This window comes from Oncorhynchus kisutch, linkage group LG4, assembly GCF_002021735.2.
Source record: "Oncorhynchus kisutch isolate 150728-3 linkage group LG4, Okis_V2, whole genome shotgun sequence".
NCBI lineage: Eukaryota > Metazoa > Chordata > Actinopteri > Salmoniformes > Salmonidae > Oncorhynchus > Oncorhynchus kisutch.
In genome coordinates this window covers 73702836-73720416 of record NC_034177.2, presented here as the reverse complement: position 1 = coordinate 73720416, position 17581 = coordinate 73702836, and the positions used below count along the sequence as shown (strand labels likewise).

General features: G+C 42.1%; 1 protein-coding gene across 1 annotated transcript; it reads left to right on the top strand.

Annotated features, from left to right (window-relative positions):
* Positions 1–4474: 4474 nt before the first annotated feature.
* LOC109889978 (transmembrane protease serine 9) lies at positions 4475–17581 on the top strand. The gene is made up of 10 exons (XM_020481878.2): positions 4475–4755; positions 7442–7462; positions 12002–12164; positions 12361–12629; positions 12787–12932; positions 13030–13348; positions 13824–13995; positions 15636–15901; positions 16181–16290; positions 16698–17581. Exons 1-10 carry the CDS (start codon positions 4701–4703, stop codon positions 16992–16994), a joined length of 1818 nt encoding a protein of 605 aa, XP_020337467.1. The 5' UTR covers positions 4475–4700; the 3' UTR covers positions 16995–17581.

Below are 17581 nucleotides of genomic sequence, written 5' to 3'. Positions count from 1 at the left end.
GGTTCAACTACAATACAACTAGTAAAATGCTCCAATCATTATGTTCCGGTAGTATAATATTTCAGAATAAATCTGTAGGATAACTGGTCCCTTTGAGCACCAGTACCAATACCAGCAACAGTCAGTCTAGCTACAATCAGTAAGAAGGTTAGAGACCTAACCAATCAAATTACCCTTGACAATAGCGACATAGGAGTCACTCAGAGTGCAACACGTGGAAGGGAATCTCCAGTGCACTCTTCCAATGGTTAACACACATGTCACTAATAAATAGAATCCTCCATTCAGGAGGAAAATTATTAGAATCATTAACCACGATCACACCATGTACGACTGGTCCAATACTTAAAGAGTACTTCCGTCGTGAGGTTAGCTCCTCCGTGGATAACATAGCTATGAAAGAGACTTCATACCTATCACCACTACAATAGTGGAAGACACAGTGACTTGTCGAAAAAACTACTACAGACTCCCTTGACACCAATTCTGACTGACCTCCAGGCATTGACCTGAAAATTACCTGACTACGTCAGACTCATTCTGATCAAGTTGTAATTTGCCAGGATACTTGGTTTTCTTCCCTTGAAATGGGGCAGAATCACATGCGCGCTTGTGTAAGCATAAACGCACATGCACAACGGAACATCCAATTAGGATTTATGCTAGGATCACTTAAGGGTACAAGCAAAATACCAGCCTTAGTAAATAAGGTTGAACATTTACTTCTAGGCATTTGACTCTACAGCACTCACCAGTTTCTTCCCAGAAGTCCATAGGTCATCCCTGTAGACTGACCAAAACTAGTGCCTTACAGCTGTAAACTTATCATATAGTTATCAACTTAGGATAGTGCCTAAGCAACACACCAAGTAGGAAAACCCTAGATATGGCATTAGAGACAATGCCATGATAGTCATTTTGCCAGAACATTAGACATATATAGATTACAGTCCAATTAGATGATTTTTGTGTGAGAACTATATTTTGTATATCTTTTGTTTATGCTTTCATTCCTTTTCGGTTCAGTTCCTTTGACACTTAGGAAGTGATAGAGCCATAAACAAACAACGGCGATCACCAACCAGGACATCCCCTGGCCCTTGTAGCTTCCAGGGAACCTACCAAGGTACATCACTAGAAGGGACCGCAATGGCGATAACCAACCGGACATCAACTGCCATCCTTGTGGTGGACTGCTCCGCTTTCAGAGAAGCCTACCAAGTTCAACCACCAGAGGGGACTGCAACGATGATCTACAAACAGGACATCATGTGTTCATGATTTTATGTTGATTTGTAACTTTCAGGACAAACAAGATCCAAACCAGCAGGGGGGTATGTCATGATGTTGGCCTCTTTGGGTATAGCAACCCCATCCCCCTCTCCCTGCCTCCCCCTTGCCTCCTTCAACTAGGCTGCTGTGGTCAGAGGTCGTAAATTCCTGAGAAGACCCTGCCACATGGCCACATAGCAGAGAGAGAGTACATTTTCACAAAGGAAATCCTTCCACCTCACAGAACTTGAGGTACAAACAAATTTCATGTTCCGGAGAAAGTATAAACGATCGGTGAAGAATCCAGCTACGAACTGGTCCATTTGTCACAACTTGGGACAGCTCATGGGAGACGGTGGGGCCACATTACCATAACACTGTTTATATAATAGCCTCAGATATGAGGTTTACATCTAATTGTTGTATAAGATGAATGAGTGAGTATGATACTGTTTGTGTAATTGTGTAATATGACTTTGGACTGTTTAATGAAGAAAAATACAATTCCCGTTTGATTTTAACTAAATCAGAGGACTGCCCCTGAGCCCAGTTAGGGTCAGACATCCTGGGACAGCCCGCGTCAGCCCTTCCGAATAAAACCCCCACTCAGGTTTCGATCAGCAGACCGAGCTTACCTCAATTACGAGATGGTTAAAGGTTGAAGACCATGATTCTCTCAATCAAGGGAGGACAAAAGGTTGCAGACCATTGCTGAATCTTTTAACCATACCACGTGGTTAAACTCTTAGACTATCGATACTGACGGAGTAAGAACAAGTCTTTGATATTAATTACTAGTCTGCAGCTAGGAATTCGGTATCATTGAACGGGAAGAACGACAACCGCCAAAAACATTCATTCTATAACGAATGTCACTCTGAACAATTGCCAATAACCATGACAGAGAGAGAGAGGGAGAGAGACAGACAATTCAACAAAATAAATGAACTTTTCACCAGCAATCAAAACGACACACTGAGCGTAAATATATATATTGATTACAATTGTTCCCGAATGAGTGAGCGTTATCACTCTGTAGTGACTTCTTAGTCAACCCCCACTTCCCCTTTTGTCTAACAAGCCGCCATGCCGGTTCAGCCCACTCGTGCACATTCTCCTATCATTTCATGTAACCACATTTACCTTGTTTGTTTGTTTGTTTGTTTATGCATTTCTGTGAATTACTTAGTTAGTAAAAAATAAATTATTTAAGACAATTGATGTATGGATGACTCATAGTGAAGACTGGGTTCGTGCAGATAACCAACAATTTACAACGTTTGGAATGAGACTAACGTGAGGTAAAGTAAATAATTCATTAATTCGAAGACTAATTGATCAGATAAAATATCTGAAAAGTTATTTTAGGAAATTATAACTTTGTAATCTGAATATTTTTCCTTGGTGCCCCGACTTCCTAGTTAATTAGTTACGTGATTAATCAGTTGATTGCGTAATAACTAATTACAGAGAATCTTTGATAAAAACTATCAGTCTTCAGTTAATGATAGTAAAGACACGGCAGCAGTCTGACTGAGTGGTGGTAGGGAGCAGCAGGCTCGTAAGCATTCATTCAAACAGCACTTTTCTGCGTTTGCCAGCAGCTCTTCGCAGTGCTTGAAGCACAGCACTGTTTATGACTTCAAACCTATCAACTCCCAGATTAGGCTGGCAATACTATAGTGCCTATAAGAACATCCAATATCAAAGTTATATGAAATACAAACGGTATAGAGAGAAATAGTCCTATAATAACTACAACTTAAATCTTCTTAACTGGGAACATTGAAGACTCATGTTAAAAAGGAACCACCAGCTTTCATATGGTCTCATGTTCTGAGCAAGGAACGTAAGTGTTAGGTTTTTTACATGGCATATATTGCACTTTTACTTTCTTCTCCAACACCATGTTTTTGCATTATTTAAACCAAATTGAACATGTTTCATTATTTATTTGATACTACATTTATTTTATTTATGTATTATATTAAGTTAAAATAAAAGTGTTCATTCAGTATTGTTATAATTGTCATTATTTCAAATCAGCCAGATTAATCGGTATCGGCATTTTTTGGTCCTCCAATAGTCGGTATCGGTGTTGAAAAATCATAATCGGTCGACCTCTACTAAAGGCTACTGGTTGTGGTGAATGTAAGGAAAACAATAACAAGACAGTGTTATTCAAGTTTAAGTAGTTGATGGTTATGTTGTTTGAGCACAAATTTTAACACTGTCAGTTCTGCAATCTTTGTAAGAACATGTGACAAAGAGCTACACTTTTAAGAGGTTACTGTGCATTTCACAGTAACTTAATTGCAGTTAGTTGCCTGGAAGTTGCTGTGAATTTTACATTACTAGCTGTCAGTAAGTTATTGTAAAATTCACAGTAATTTAATAGTCAGTAACTGCTAGTAACTTGCAACTAGCTGTCAGTAACTTACTGGACATTACTGATTACAAGATTGTTTAACATTAGTTGACAACTACTAAGCATTCTTTAAGGTAACCACATTTGGGACTCAGCCTCACCTGGTCTCAACCTCTTGGTAGACAGCAAACTGACTTTCCTGTCACATTGTCAGGTCAGTGAGTGTGAAAGATCAGCCAGAACAAGTTTATGCATTAACTACTTGCAGCGAGCTGACAGTATTATTTAAAAATAAACATTAACTTCCTGATGACCAACTCCCATTAAGTTCCTCGAAAATGCAGTAACCACTCAACAGTGCAGTTGTTGATTGTCACAAGCGTTTACAAAGACTGTAGAACTGGGAGTAGACAAATGAGCTGCTCAACCTTCATCCAAATAACAACAAAGACAAATACCAAAACACATTGGCACAAATACAACATATTTTAGACCACGCCCCCAAATATGCTTTTAATAATCTCTATCATAACCACAGGCCCGGTGGCGTAGGAAAGTCAGGTTGATTGCAACCGAGAGGTTGTGAGTTAAAATCCCAAGAGAGGTTGACTCCGAAGTAATCAGAATACAGCAGCATACTGTCCCTTACAGCAATAATACCTTATCCAGTTCTAAAAATACATGAACTTTTCACTGCAACCACCCAGGAAATCATTAACAGTGTAATGAAGAACCATACACAAAGGCTTATTCAAAGAACTGATATAAAAAGGTTCTCCACAACGCAAAAAAAGTGTTTCCCCCTACAAAATGAATAATCTTGTTTTGGTAGTAACTATCACTTTGTTTGAGAATGTAGGGTTAATGTTTAATTGATGGAGATGAATGGCAACCACTGTACACTATTCTTAGCCTTTCTAGCCTTACTGAATAAAGTTGAGTGATTAGAAGAACAAAAGAAGAGGTTGTAGTGTCCTAAGGGAGGGGTGTAGGCAATGAAGGATAGCATGACGGATATTTAAAGAGCAAAAACATGGGCTTTGTACATAACACTTAAGAAATGTCTGTGAAGAAATTGGTATGTTTATTGACGGTGGCAAGTCTCCTAATTCAAGGTAAGTCTTTTTGAGCGTATTAGATTGACCACTATACTTTTCTGTGGCAGGAGTGGGATTGTCTACGGACTTGTCCAAATACCCATACTAGTGTACCACATACTTAAACTACATACTATTTACTCATCGTTGCATACTATTAAGTAAAAAGCCTACTGAAACAGATCATTTGGTTCCATATCAACATATTTATTAGTTAAACCAAAGCGCTGTAACATATATAGGTTAAATATAAAGAGCCTAGGACACACACCAACATTTTTCAACTGTTCAAATCAAAATGTTATTGTACAGAAAAACGTGGACAGTCGGGTGCAAATTCAGTCACAAATTCAGAACCACTGGACAGCAACATTACAAACTAAAGCACTGATCATTGGGAACGAGATCAGAATGACTGCTAAGGCTTGATCCATAAATTAAATGCATGCCTACAAAACTAAAACAATCTGTTAAAATCTGTTAAAATCAAAAGGCCTGAATAACATCACATCAATAACAAGACGACACATTCATAAATCAAAATATGGTTTAGTATTTAGTTGAAAAGCTCTGACGAGAACAATAAACACTTTTCAGTGAGAAAACAGAAATCCACTTTGGGTAAAAAATAAAATAAAAAATACATTTGAGCACCACCACAGAACCTTTGGGAATCTTCCCAATGAACTAACCTAGTTTTGTTGTTGGTTACTTGAAGAGAACTAGGGCCTATCACTCACCCCCCCCCCCCCCCTTTGTTCAGGGACACATTCTACCATTTCTGTTAGTCATATGTCTGTGGAACTTGTTCAGTTTATGTCTCAGTTGTTGAAACTATCTTGTTATGGTCACACTAATATTTGCACATGTTAAGTTTGCTGAAAATAAATGCAGTTGACAGTGAGAGGACGTTTCTTTTTTTGCTGAGTTTATATGCCATAGTTTGTACATCTGCATTGTTATATTGCTTATATAGGTCTATGTCATTAGTATCTTATGAATCATTTTAGGCAATGTTAGAATGATGCATTTAATTGTTTTTCTTACTTTGTGTGTTATAATTAGCTCAGGTGCTTTTCTCCATAAGGAGGGTGGTAAGATACAGACCCAACAACATTATATTATAGTATCCCCTTCTCGTTAGCATGTTTGCCAGTGACGGTCTCTTCCAATTTAAATACTTTTGTTCAACAAACAGTTCAGTAATAGACCCATGTAATTCCAGTTCATATTGCGGTTGTTTTGTTTGTGCAATGCTCTGTCAGTGCTTCTGTATATTGTTTATAAAAGTGGATCCTTGTGATTGTATTCTCCTTCCTTTTTACATCACATAGGACTAACAAAATACTTCAAATGGCAGTCTAACCTCTGACTCTGGGTCTCTCTCTCTCTCTTTCTCTCTCCGTGGTGACTTAAAAAAGCGTAAAGTTAAGGCCTCAACATCTTGCTGAATTTATCTGAACTAATATCTTCTGAATTTCTGTCGCTGTCCATTTCGAAAGTGCTGAACCAGTAGGCCTACCTCATCGCAGCTCGTTTGCTTGAACTTGCTTATACTTACGAGCTACATATTATTTATATAAAACAAATATTGTGAATTTACTGAACATAAATGTGATAAAGTTTGTGTATGGTTCAAAAGTCAAAATGTCGACATCCATTATTATTGAAGGAGAATGTGGTTCTTATCTAGTTACTGTACACAAATCCACAAGGAGTCAGTAGAAACCATATTAAGCAAGTCAGCCATAAGCTCCACTCTCGGGACAGCTTTATGTAGACCCTAAGAGTTTGTAGGCAGCGTTTGTCACCATTAAAGTGCATTTAATGTACAGTTTAGCGATGTGTAGTGGGTTCGCTGGCCTGCATCTATAAAAAAATGGTTTGCCCCACCAAGATTGACATGCTAAATTCGGCACTGGTCGGATAACACAAAAAGTTACATATTGCAACATTTAACTACTCACATTCTTAAAAAAATATACTTAGATACTTGTAAAATAAACATGTATAAAATACCTTACAAACACTACAATCCAACTCATATTACAACATCATTCCATTTCAGAGTCTTTTCAGTTTTATGAGTTGAAAAACAAAAAAATATATGGCAAATAGAAATCAAAACTGGATGGTCTTCAGAGATACATGGGAGGGGTTGAGGGTAGCTGAAGGCTGGGACTAAAAACGATTGTAAAATATACTGTGTCCATAAAATGTATATAGTATGTATAAACTGAAAGTAGAAGCCTAATTGTTGTTGTGCCTTCATTTAATCCAATTAGGGGAAGGCTGTTAGGGTTAGGAGAAAATAATAAAGGAAAATATATCTTTTTTATATGTATGGGGGATTGTAAATGATGCAGACAATTACATTGATGGAAGCCACAGTCTATCTGCAATATTAAAGCTAAACTGCCCCCTAAATAAAATATTAAATAAAACACTCTAATCCAACTCATATTACAACAGCATTCCATTTCAGAGACTTTTCAGTTTCATGAAAACATGAATTTAATGTTTTAGCTTTATTTGTTTGATCCACTACTGAAGAAAAGGTGCAGCTGATGCAAGCTAGCATGCAATGAGGTGTGACATGTTCAACAATTATGGTTATACACAAGCTGCATTTTCACAAAAGCAAACATGTTTAATAGAGACAATCAGACAATGAATTAACTCAATTACTTCCTCTCTTTCTCAGAATCATATTGTCAACTTGAAGGTAAGAACATGATCTACATTTTATTCTCCAGACGTGTACAGAAATTCATGGTCATCACTCCCATTGCTGACGTTTCTTTTTGCTATTTGTTGAACTTAAAGAGCATGATCGATTAGAACATACTATAAATGTCAACCTTTGAGATATTCTTCGTTTTCATTATTGACAAAATGTAATCAGTCCACATACCTGCATGCACATTTTGACAGCTGCCATGATCTTAATGATGTGCTGCTAATGTTTTAATGTCTGATTATTTTATTTATCATGTATACTGTGTATCATGTTACTGTGAAGCCAAAGGTTCATTTCCACACTGTGTGAACAATCAGGTTTTGGTAACACTTTACTTGACACCCAGTGTCATAACACTTTATGACACGATCATAACCATGCCATAATATGTCATAACAGCTGACATAACTTGTCATAACCTGTCATAATATGGTCATAACACTGTCATGGCCCATATATTTACTCCTGTTGTGACGTACACGACATTCCTAAAAGCATATGGACACCTGCTCGTCGAACATCTCATTCCAAAATCATGGGCATTAATATAGAGCCGGTCCCCCCTTTGCTGCTATAACAGCTTCCACTCTTCTGGGAAGGCCTTCCACTAGATGTTGGAATATTGCTGCTTGGACTTGCTGCCTTTCAGCCACAAGAGCATTAGTAAGGTCGGCACTGATGTTGGGCGATTAGGGCTGGCACGCAGTCTGCATTCCAATTAATCTCGAAGGTGTTCGATGGGGTTGACGTCAGCGATCTGTGCAGTCAAGTTCTTCCACACGATCTCGACAAACTATTTCTGTATGTACCTTGCTTTGTGCATGGGTGCATTGTCATGCTGAAACAGGAAAGGGCCTTCCCCAAACTGTTGCCACAAAGTTGGAAGTACAGAATTGTCTAGAATGTCATTGTATGCCGTAGCATTTATATTTCCCTTTACTGGAATTAAGGGGCCGAGCCTGAACCATGAAAAACATTCCCAGACCATTATTCCTCTTCCATGAAATTTTACAGTTGGCACTAGGCATGGGGGCATGTTTTGGATTGCCAGATGATGAAGCTTGGTTCATCATTCAAGAGAATGCATTTCCACTGCTCCAGACTCCAATGGCGGCAAGCCTTACACTACTCCAGCTGACGCTTGGCATTGCACATTATGATCTTAGGCTTGTGTGCGACTGATCGGCCATGAAAACCCATTTCATGAAGCTCCAGACGAACAGTTCTTGTGCTGAAGTTGCTTCCAGAGACAGTTTGGAACTGCCCACCCCAACACACGCTCTGACCATACTAAATAAATACAAAACAAAGGAAATAAAGGTCAGAACGTGATAGTACCCTCCCCCCAAAGGTGCGGACTCCGGCCGCAAAACCTTAACCTATAGGGGCTGGGTCTGGGTGGGCGTCTGTCCGCGGTGGCGGCTCTGGCGCGGGACGTGGACCCCACTTCACCATAGTCTTAGCCGCCTCATTGTCCGCCTCCGTGGCTTCCTAACCACGGCGACCCTTCTAAATGACCCCACTGGACAGAGGGGCAGCTCGGGACAGAGGGGCAGCCCCGTACTGGCTGTTGACTCTGGCAGATCCTGGCTGAATGGCAGATCTGGCAAATCCTGGCTGAATGGCGGATCTGGCAGATCCTGGCGGAATGGCGGCTCTGGCAGATCCTGGCTGACTGGCGGCTCTGGCAGATCCTGGCTGACTGGCGGCTCTGGCAGATCCTGGCTGACTGGCGGCACTGGCGGCTCCTTGCAGACTGGCGGCACTGGCGGCTCCTTGCAGGCTGGCGGCTCTGGCGGCTCCTTGCAGACTGCCGGCTCTGGCAGCTCCTTGCAGACTAGCGGCTCTGGCGGCTCCTTGCAGACTGGCGGCTCTGGCGGCTCCTTGCAGACTGGCGGCTCTGATGGCGCTGGGCAGACGGGTAGCTCAGGCGGCGCTGGGCACACTGGAGACTCCGGCAGCACTGGAGAGGAGGAGAGCTCTGGCAGCGCTGGATGGAGGAGCTCTGGCGCCTCTGGACTGAGGAGCGGAAGCTCTGGCAGCGCCGGACAGGCGGGAGACTCCGGCAGCGCCGGACAGGCGGGAACACCTGTAGGGAGGAGACAGAGAGACAGCCTGGTGCGTGGGGCTGCCACAGGACCCATCAGGCTGGGGAGACCTCCAGGAGGCTTGGTGTTAGGAGGAGGCACCTGAAGGACCGGGCTGTGGGGGAGCACTGGAGCTCTGGTGCGCAGCCTTGGCACCACTCCCCCAGGCTGGATCACTACTCTAGCCCGGACCCTCCAGAGTGCAGGCACAGGTTAAACCGGGCTGTGGGTAAGCACGGGAGATCTAGTGCCTACTACGCGCACCTCTCTCTTAGACTCCACTCCCACAGTTGCCCGGCACGAGCGGAGCGCAGGAATAGGATGCACTGCACCCTCCCAGCGCCCCGGAGACACAGTACGCAGAGCCGGCGTAGGATACCCTGGACCAAAACTGCGTACCGGCGACCAGACACGCTGAGAAGGCACCATACGCCATGGCTCGATGCCCACACTCGCATGACACTTTCGGGGGGCTGCCCTATAGGGCACCGGGCTATGGGCACTTACTGGCGACACTGTGCGCTTAATCGCATAACACGGTGCCTGACCAGTAACGCGCTGCTTATAATAAGCACGAGGAGTGAGCTCTGGCTTAGCCCCACACCTCGTGTGCCCCCGGCAAAAGAAATTCGGGGGCTGCCTCTCGTACCTGTCGAGCTGCCGTGCTGCCTCCTCATATCGCCGCCGCTCAGCTTTCGCTGCCTCCAGCTCTGCTTTGGGGCGGAGATATTCCCCAGCCTGTGCCCAGGGTCCCTCTCCGTTCAATATCTCCTCCCATGTCCAGTGACGCTGGCCACTGTTGTTGCTGCTGCTGCTGCTGTCGTCGCTGTCTTTTACCACGCCGCTTGGTCCTTGGTTGGTGGGTGTTTCTGTAAGGGATTTCCTCCTCTTCTTCCGAAGAGGAGAGGCGAGAAGGAAGTGTGTGGTAAGTGTCCATGGTTCTTTTAATAAGAAATAGTACACATGAACAACTGAATACAAAAAACAATAAACGTGGAATGAACGAAACCCAAAACAGTACCATGTGGTGAAAAACCCAGACACGGAAACAAACACCCACAAACAAACAGTGAAACACAGGCTACCTAAGTATGATTCTCAATCAGAGACAACTAATGACACCTGCCTCTGATTGAGAACCATACTAGGCCGAAACATACAAATCCCCAAATCATAGAAAAACAAACATAGACTGCCCACCCCAACTCACACCCTGACCAAACTAAATAAATACAAAACAAAGGAAATAAAGGTCAGAACGTGACAGTTGCCTTACAACATGGAATTAAAATAGTTTTTTGAGGGGGTTGTATCATTTTATTTACACGCCATGCCTACCACTTTGAAAATGCAAAAAAAAAAAAAAAAAGCAAGAAATTAGAAAAAAAAAGAGAACTTAAGCATGCATAACTATTCACCCCCCTAAGTCAATACTTTGTAGAGCCACCTTTTGCAGCAATTACAGCTGCAAGTCTCTTGGGGTATGTCTCTAGCCACTGGGAGTTTTGCCATTCTTCAAGGCAAAACTGCTCTAGCTCCTTCAAATTCGATGGGTTCCACTGGTGTACATCAATCTTTAAGTCATACCACAGATTCTCAATTGGATTGAGGTCTGGGCTTTGACTAGGCCATTCCAAGACATTTAAATGTTTCCCCTTAAACCCCTTGAGTGCTGCTTTAGCAGTATGCTTAGGGACATTGTCATGCTGGAAGGTGAACCTCCGTCCCAGTCTCACATCTCTGGAAGACTGAAACAGGTTTCCCTCAAGAATTTTCCTGTATTTAGCACCATACATCATTCCTTCAATTCTGACCAGTTTCCCAGTCCCTGCCAATGAAAAACATCCCCACAGCATAATGCTGCCATCACCGTGCTTCACTGTAGGGATAGAGTTCTCGGGGTGATGAGAGGTGTTGGGTTTGCGCCAGATATTTTCCTTGATGGCCAAAAAGCTCAATTTTAATCTCATCTGACCAGAGTACCTTCTTCCATATTTTTGGGGAGTCTGCGCATTGGGGTAGCTGCATATCTGACACCAGTGTGTGTGCAATTACAATGACAATTTAATATGGTAAATTAAAAATATATATAACATAACCATACTGTTGACACACAGGCTATGGTGTAATGGATTGTTTTGCCTTGACACTCTTATGTAGGTGTCATAATCAGCCATAAAATAACGCAATATATGTCACAATAGGTTTAAATATATGTTTCATGACAGTGTTATGACCATATTATAACAGGTTATGACAGGTTATGTCAGCTGTTATGACATATTATGACATGGTTATGATGCTGGGTGTCAAGTAAAGTGTTACCCATGGTTTCATATTGTATTCTATGGCTTAGTAACTCAATTCAGACTCTGATTATATCTTATGTTCCAGTATGTGGCACCACTCCACTCATCATTGTTTATCTCTGTTTAAGTGTGTGGGACCACTTCATTCAACAACAAAATAGTGGGGGGTGAGGATGCCCCTGCAGGAAGTTGGCCCTGGCAGGCTAGCGTACACCAATTTGGTGGCCATGTTTGTGGCGGGTCCCTCATCAACAAGGAGTGGGTGATGTCTGCAGCCCACTGCTTTTCTGGGTGAGTTAGCGTGAGATACAGGGGACGTAAAGGTTGTAGCTCAAGGAATATGTCAAACTCTCTGTAATGCAGCTGAGTGCAACTCTTACTTGAAATAAGTTTCTGAAAAATCTACTTTAGTTTAATGGGATTATTATATTTAGTCAAATTCTCATATGATGCAAAAAATATATATAATCTTCCTGTTCCAACAAAGCTCAAGCCCAAATGATTGGAACATCATCTTAGGTCGACAGAACCAGGAGGGCAGTAACCCCAACGAAGTGTCCAGAACTGTTGCTCAGATCGTCTTACATCCAGTTTACGACAGTGACACCAATGACAACGACATTGCTCTGCTCAGACTCACCTCACCAGTCAACTTCACAAACTATATCAGACCCGTCTGTCTGGCAGCAAGTGACAGTTTTTACCACAATGGAACTGATAGCTGGGTCACTGGCTGGGGCAAAATCAACGAAGGAAGTGAGGAGATTTGATTTGATTTGATTTGACCTTTGCATGGAGATGTCAATGACATATTGTGTTGTGAGAAATAGCAGTACATTGCAGACCAAAAACATAATTTTTCCAATGAAAATGGAATGTTCATAACAAGTCTGTCTCTCATCCTCTACCTCAGAATTCCTCCCCTCCCCTCAGGCTCTGCAGGAAGTGGAGGTTCCAGTTCTGGGTAATAGACAGTGTAACTGCCTCAATAGGGTCGGCTCAGTCACAGACAACATGCTTTGTGCTGGTGTACTGACAGGGGGCAAGGACTCATGTCAGGTAGAGTCCATGCTAACCCATTTCATTATTGCTCTGTTCCTAAACTATTCTTTGTTGTTTACTGAATTGGAAGACTTACATTGCTCCATCATTTCAGGGTGACTCTGGAGGTCCAATGGTGGCCAAACAGAACTCTGTCTGGATCCAGTCTGGGGTTGTGAGCTGGGGTTTTGGCTGCGCTCGGCCCAATCTCCCTGGGGTGTACACCAGAGTGTCTCGCTACCAGCCCTGGATCGACTCCAAGATCACTACCGACAAGCCAGGCTTTGTCCAGTTTACCTCCAGTGGGGTAGATACTGACAGCAGTTACACATGTCCTGGCCTACCACCTCCTGCTACAAATGTACCAACTAAACAACAACTAAAACCAACAACAACTAAAGCACCAGATATCGCTGTCATTTTAACTGCAGAAGGTGAGTTTTTCATTTTAGGTTCAGCATCGACAAGCTAGGCTTTGTCCTGTTTACCTCCTGTGGGTTAGATGCTGACAGTAGTTATACCTGTCCTGTCTTGCCACCAACCATGATCCCAACTGGAAGTACAGCCACCACTGCTGCACATAAGTTTCCTACCTCTGTGGCTACACTCTTAGATAAAGGTTCCAAAAGGGTTATTCGGCTGTCCCCATAGAAGAACGCTTTTGGGTTCCAGGTAGAACCCTTTAAGGTTCCAGGTAGAACCTGCTGTGAAAAGAGTTCTACATGGAACCAAAAAGGCTTCTTCAAAGGGTTCTCCTATGGGGACAGCCAATAAACCCTTTTAGATTCTAGATAGCACCTTTTTTTCTAAGAGTGTGGTGTCTTAACTTGTATTTTTTATTTGCTGAGCTGTGAAAGACTACGACACTACTTTGTATCATTACTTACAGTTTTCTTCTTTCCCTTTCAGGGCGAGTATGTGGCCGTGCTCCTATGAGTCCCTGTCTATGGGGCAACAGTTATTATGTTGCGGAGAGAACTTGGCCCTGGATGGTCAATCTACACAGAAATGGGATCCATATTTGCAGCGGCACACTTATTACAGAGGAATTTGTCCTTAGTGCTGCCCAATGCTTCCCTGGGTAAATTAATGTTGCACTGAGCTTCATAGAGAACAGTTGGATAACACTTTCTATGAACCCATAACTAAACTCAGCAAAAAAAAAAGAAACGTCCCTTTTTCAGGACCCTGTCTTTCAAAGATAATTTGTAAAAATCCAAATAACTTCACAGATCTTCATTGTAAAGGGTTTAAACACTGTTTCCCATGCTTCAATGAACCATAAACAATTCATGAACATGCACCTGTGGAACGGTCGTTAATACACTAACAGCTTACAGACGGTAGGCAATTAAGGTCACAGTTATGAAAACTTAGGACACTAAAGAGGCCTTTCTACTGACTCTGAAAAACACCAAAAGAAAGATGCCCAGGGTCCCTGCTCATCTGTGTGAACGTGCCTTAGGCATGCTGCAAGGAGGCATGAGGACTGCAGATGTGGCCAGGGCAAAAAATTGCAATGTCCGTACTGTGAGACGCCTAAGACAGCGCTACAAGGAGACGGATGGACAGCTGATCGTCCTTGCAGTGGCAGATCACGTGTAACAGCACCTGCACAGGATCGGTGCATCTGAACATCACACCTGCTGGACAGGTACAGGATGGCAACAACAACTGCCCGAGTTGCATCAGGAATGCACAGTCCCTCCATCAGTGCTCAGACTGTCCGCAATAGGCTGAGAGAGGCTGGATTGAGGGCTTGTAAGCCTGTTGTAAGGCAGGTCCTCACCAGACACCAGCAACAACGTCGCCTATGGGCACAAACCCACTGTCGCTGGACCAGACAGGACTGGCAAAAAGTGCTCTTCACTAACGAGTCATGATTTTGTCTCACCAGGGGTGATGGTTGGGTTCGCGTTTATTGCCAAAGGAATGAGCGTTACACCGAGGCCTGTACTCTGGAGCAGGATTGATTTGGAGGTGGAGGGTCCATCATGGTCTTTGGTGGTGTGTCACAGCATCATCGGACTGAGCTTGTTGTCATTGCAGCTTTTCTCAACGCTGTGCGTTACAGGGATGACATCCTCGTCCCTCATGTGGTACCCTTCCTGCAGGCTCTTCCTGACATGACCCTCCAGCATGACAATGCCACCAGCCATATACTGCTCATTCTGTGCAGGAATGTCAGTGTTCTGCCATGGCCAGCGAAGAGCCCGGATCTCAATCCCATTGAGCATGGCTGGGACCTGTTGGATCGGAGGGTGAGGACAAGGGTCATTCCCCCCAGAAATCTCCGGGGCAGGTGCCTTGTTGGAAGAGTGGGGTAACATCTCACAACAAGAACTGGCAAATCTGGTGCAGTCCATGAGGAGGAGATGCACTGCAGTACTTAATGCAGCTGGTGGCCACACCAGATACTGAATGTTACTTTTGATTTTGACCTCCTCCTTTGTTCAGCGACACATTATTCAATTTATGTTAGTCACATGTCTTTAGAACTTCTTCAGTTTATGTCTCAGTTGTTGAATCTTGTTATCTTCATACAAATATTTGCACATGTTAAGTTTATAGTGCATTTTAAACAATCATAATTACTCATAATCCAGTCATATTGCAGTATATGTGTACATGCATTTTAATCAACATTGAGTAGAAAGATTGGCCTGTAAAATCTATTTTTAAATGCTTTTCGAAGACCATATCTGTTTTCTGTTCCTGTAGTTCACATCTAAATCCCGACGAGTGGACTGTGTTTCTGGGAGAGCGCAAGCAGAAAGGATCTGATGTCTTTGAGGCTACATTGGGCATTGTGAACATCACTCTGACCAACCTAACTGGGACCAACATTGCGCTGCTGCAGCTGGAAAACTTTGTGAACTTCAGCAGCTGCCTTCAGCCTATATGTGTAGACCTGAGCAATGATGGAAGTTTCCCACCTGGGACTCAGTGCTGGGTGACAGGCTGGGGAAACCAGGACAAAGGCAGGGGTAAGAAACTGTGTTTGTTTGCAAGATGCTGGAAGGCCATTCAGTGTTCAAGTAATGGATGCACATGATTCAATAATTCATAATTTCTTTAGGGAAAATGAGATGATGAAAACAGTTAAGTTTTGTTCACCATATTATTAGGACATTTCATTATTATCAGTACATTCCTTGTTAGTTTATTCTACCACAGGCATGTGGTGGAATATTTCTATGCGTGTAATTTTACTTAATTAGTATTAGCTGATGTTTTTAACCCAACTAAATGAATCACTATCCTAGTGAACGGCACCACTGGGACAGGTCTACGGGAGCAGCAGGCTTATGTGATGAGCTGTGGCAACATCTCCTCCACTGAGAACATCTGCACTGCAGCGATGAACCTGGAACAGGTAACAAGGGCTACAGCAAGGGCTACTTTACTTAAAGCATCCAGGTATAATGCATTATGATACAGTTATAATGCATAGTAAGACTTGTCATGTACAATCTCTTTATAATGTCTTATGAACATATCTTAATGATCGGGACAAAATAACAGTCAGTTATGAATTGAATGCATAGCGAACCATTGCATACTGTATAGTCCATGTTATAAGGCATTATAAAGGCTCATACATGCTTATAACAAGTCATAAAGAATTACACTTGGATGCTTTAATTTTTATTTCTTCAAAATTGTATGTATGGCGGAGAGTGCTAGGCATTGCTGTTTGGTGTAGGTCAGAAGTATTCTCTCTGTTTAAGTGATTCTCATTCATATCCAATTCTATTTATTTCTGCTTTGTTTTCTACACAGGGAGATGTAGGTGGTCCCCTGATGTGTAAGTCTGGGTTGGCATGGTTCCAGGCTGGAGTGATAACAATGAATAAGGATGAAAATGATACCAATTTGCGAGCGACCAAGATGCATATTTTTTCAAAAACCTCCAGATTCATGTCCTTTTTTAATGAGATGATCAGTGACTTCCCCACCCCGTCAACAACCACTGTCCCTAACAACACAGGAAATGCAGCCCCCAGCTCCCTCTCTCTTTCACTCTTATTTTACTTTTTTCTCCCCATTCTTGCCATGGTCTTGCTGTCAGGCTGGTAGTTCCTCAATCTCTCTTTTTGGCAGTGTCTATAAAATATATCACTTTATGCACCAGTACCAGGGTAATGAAATTTGAGGATTAAATTTGTGGCACCAAAGAAAGAAACTAGCAATTTGACAAATGCATGAATGTCAGGAATAATCATACAATGAAACTAATGAAGGTAACACTTTATGTAAAACATTGTTATAACTAATTGGTGGAATCTTTTATGCGAAATAATGTTTTTCAAGCAAATAACTGTTTAATTGGTACTGATTAATAAACTACCTATAAACCCTTTATAAAGTATTGTATACTTCAATGTAAAGTTCCAGTGAACGATGACATGTTTAACATATCAGTTTTACAGCTGTAATGTACACAAACAAAATAGGTTGGCATATATTCTGTTTTTAAAGTAATGTTATCTATTAAATATAATAATTGTATACTGTTGAAATGAAATGAAATGAAAATAAATATTTATCATGAATGCATAAATATGAAGGTGTTTTGCTTCTTAGGTAGTTTGTTTATTTTATTGAAATATCTACATGTATATTCAGGTTTGGTATGTTTCAATAAACTAAACTAACTCAAGACA

Excerpts from the sequence above, each read along its gene's own strand:
- LOC109889978 (XM_020481878.2), top strand. The coding sequence starts at position 4,701 with ATGTCTGTGAAGAAATTGGTATGTTTATTGACGGTGGCAAGTCTCCTA. Across the intron at positions 7,463-12,001 it reads ATCATATTGTCAACTTGAAG|TGTGTGGGACCACTTCATTC; the intron begins GTAAGAACATGA and ends TCTCTGTTTAAG. Across the intron at positions 12,630-12,786 it reads GGGCAAAATCAACGAAGGAA|AATTCCTCCCCTCCCCTCAG; the intron begins GTGAGGAGATTT and ends CCTCTACCTCAG.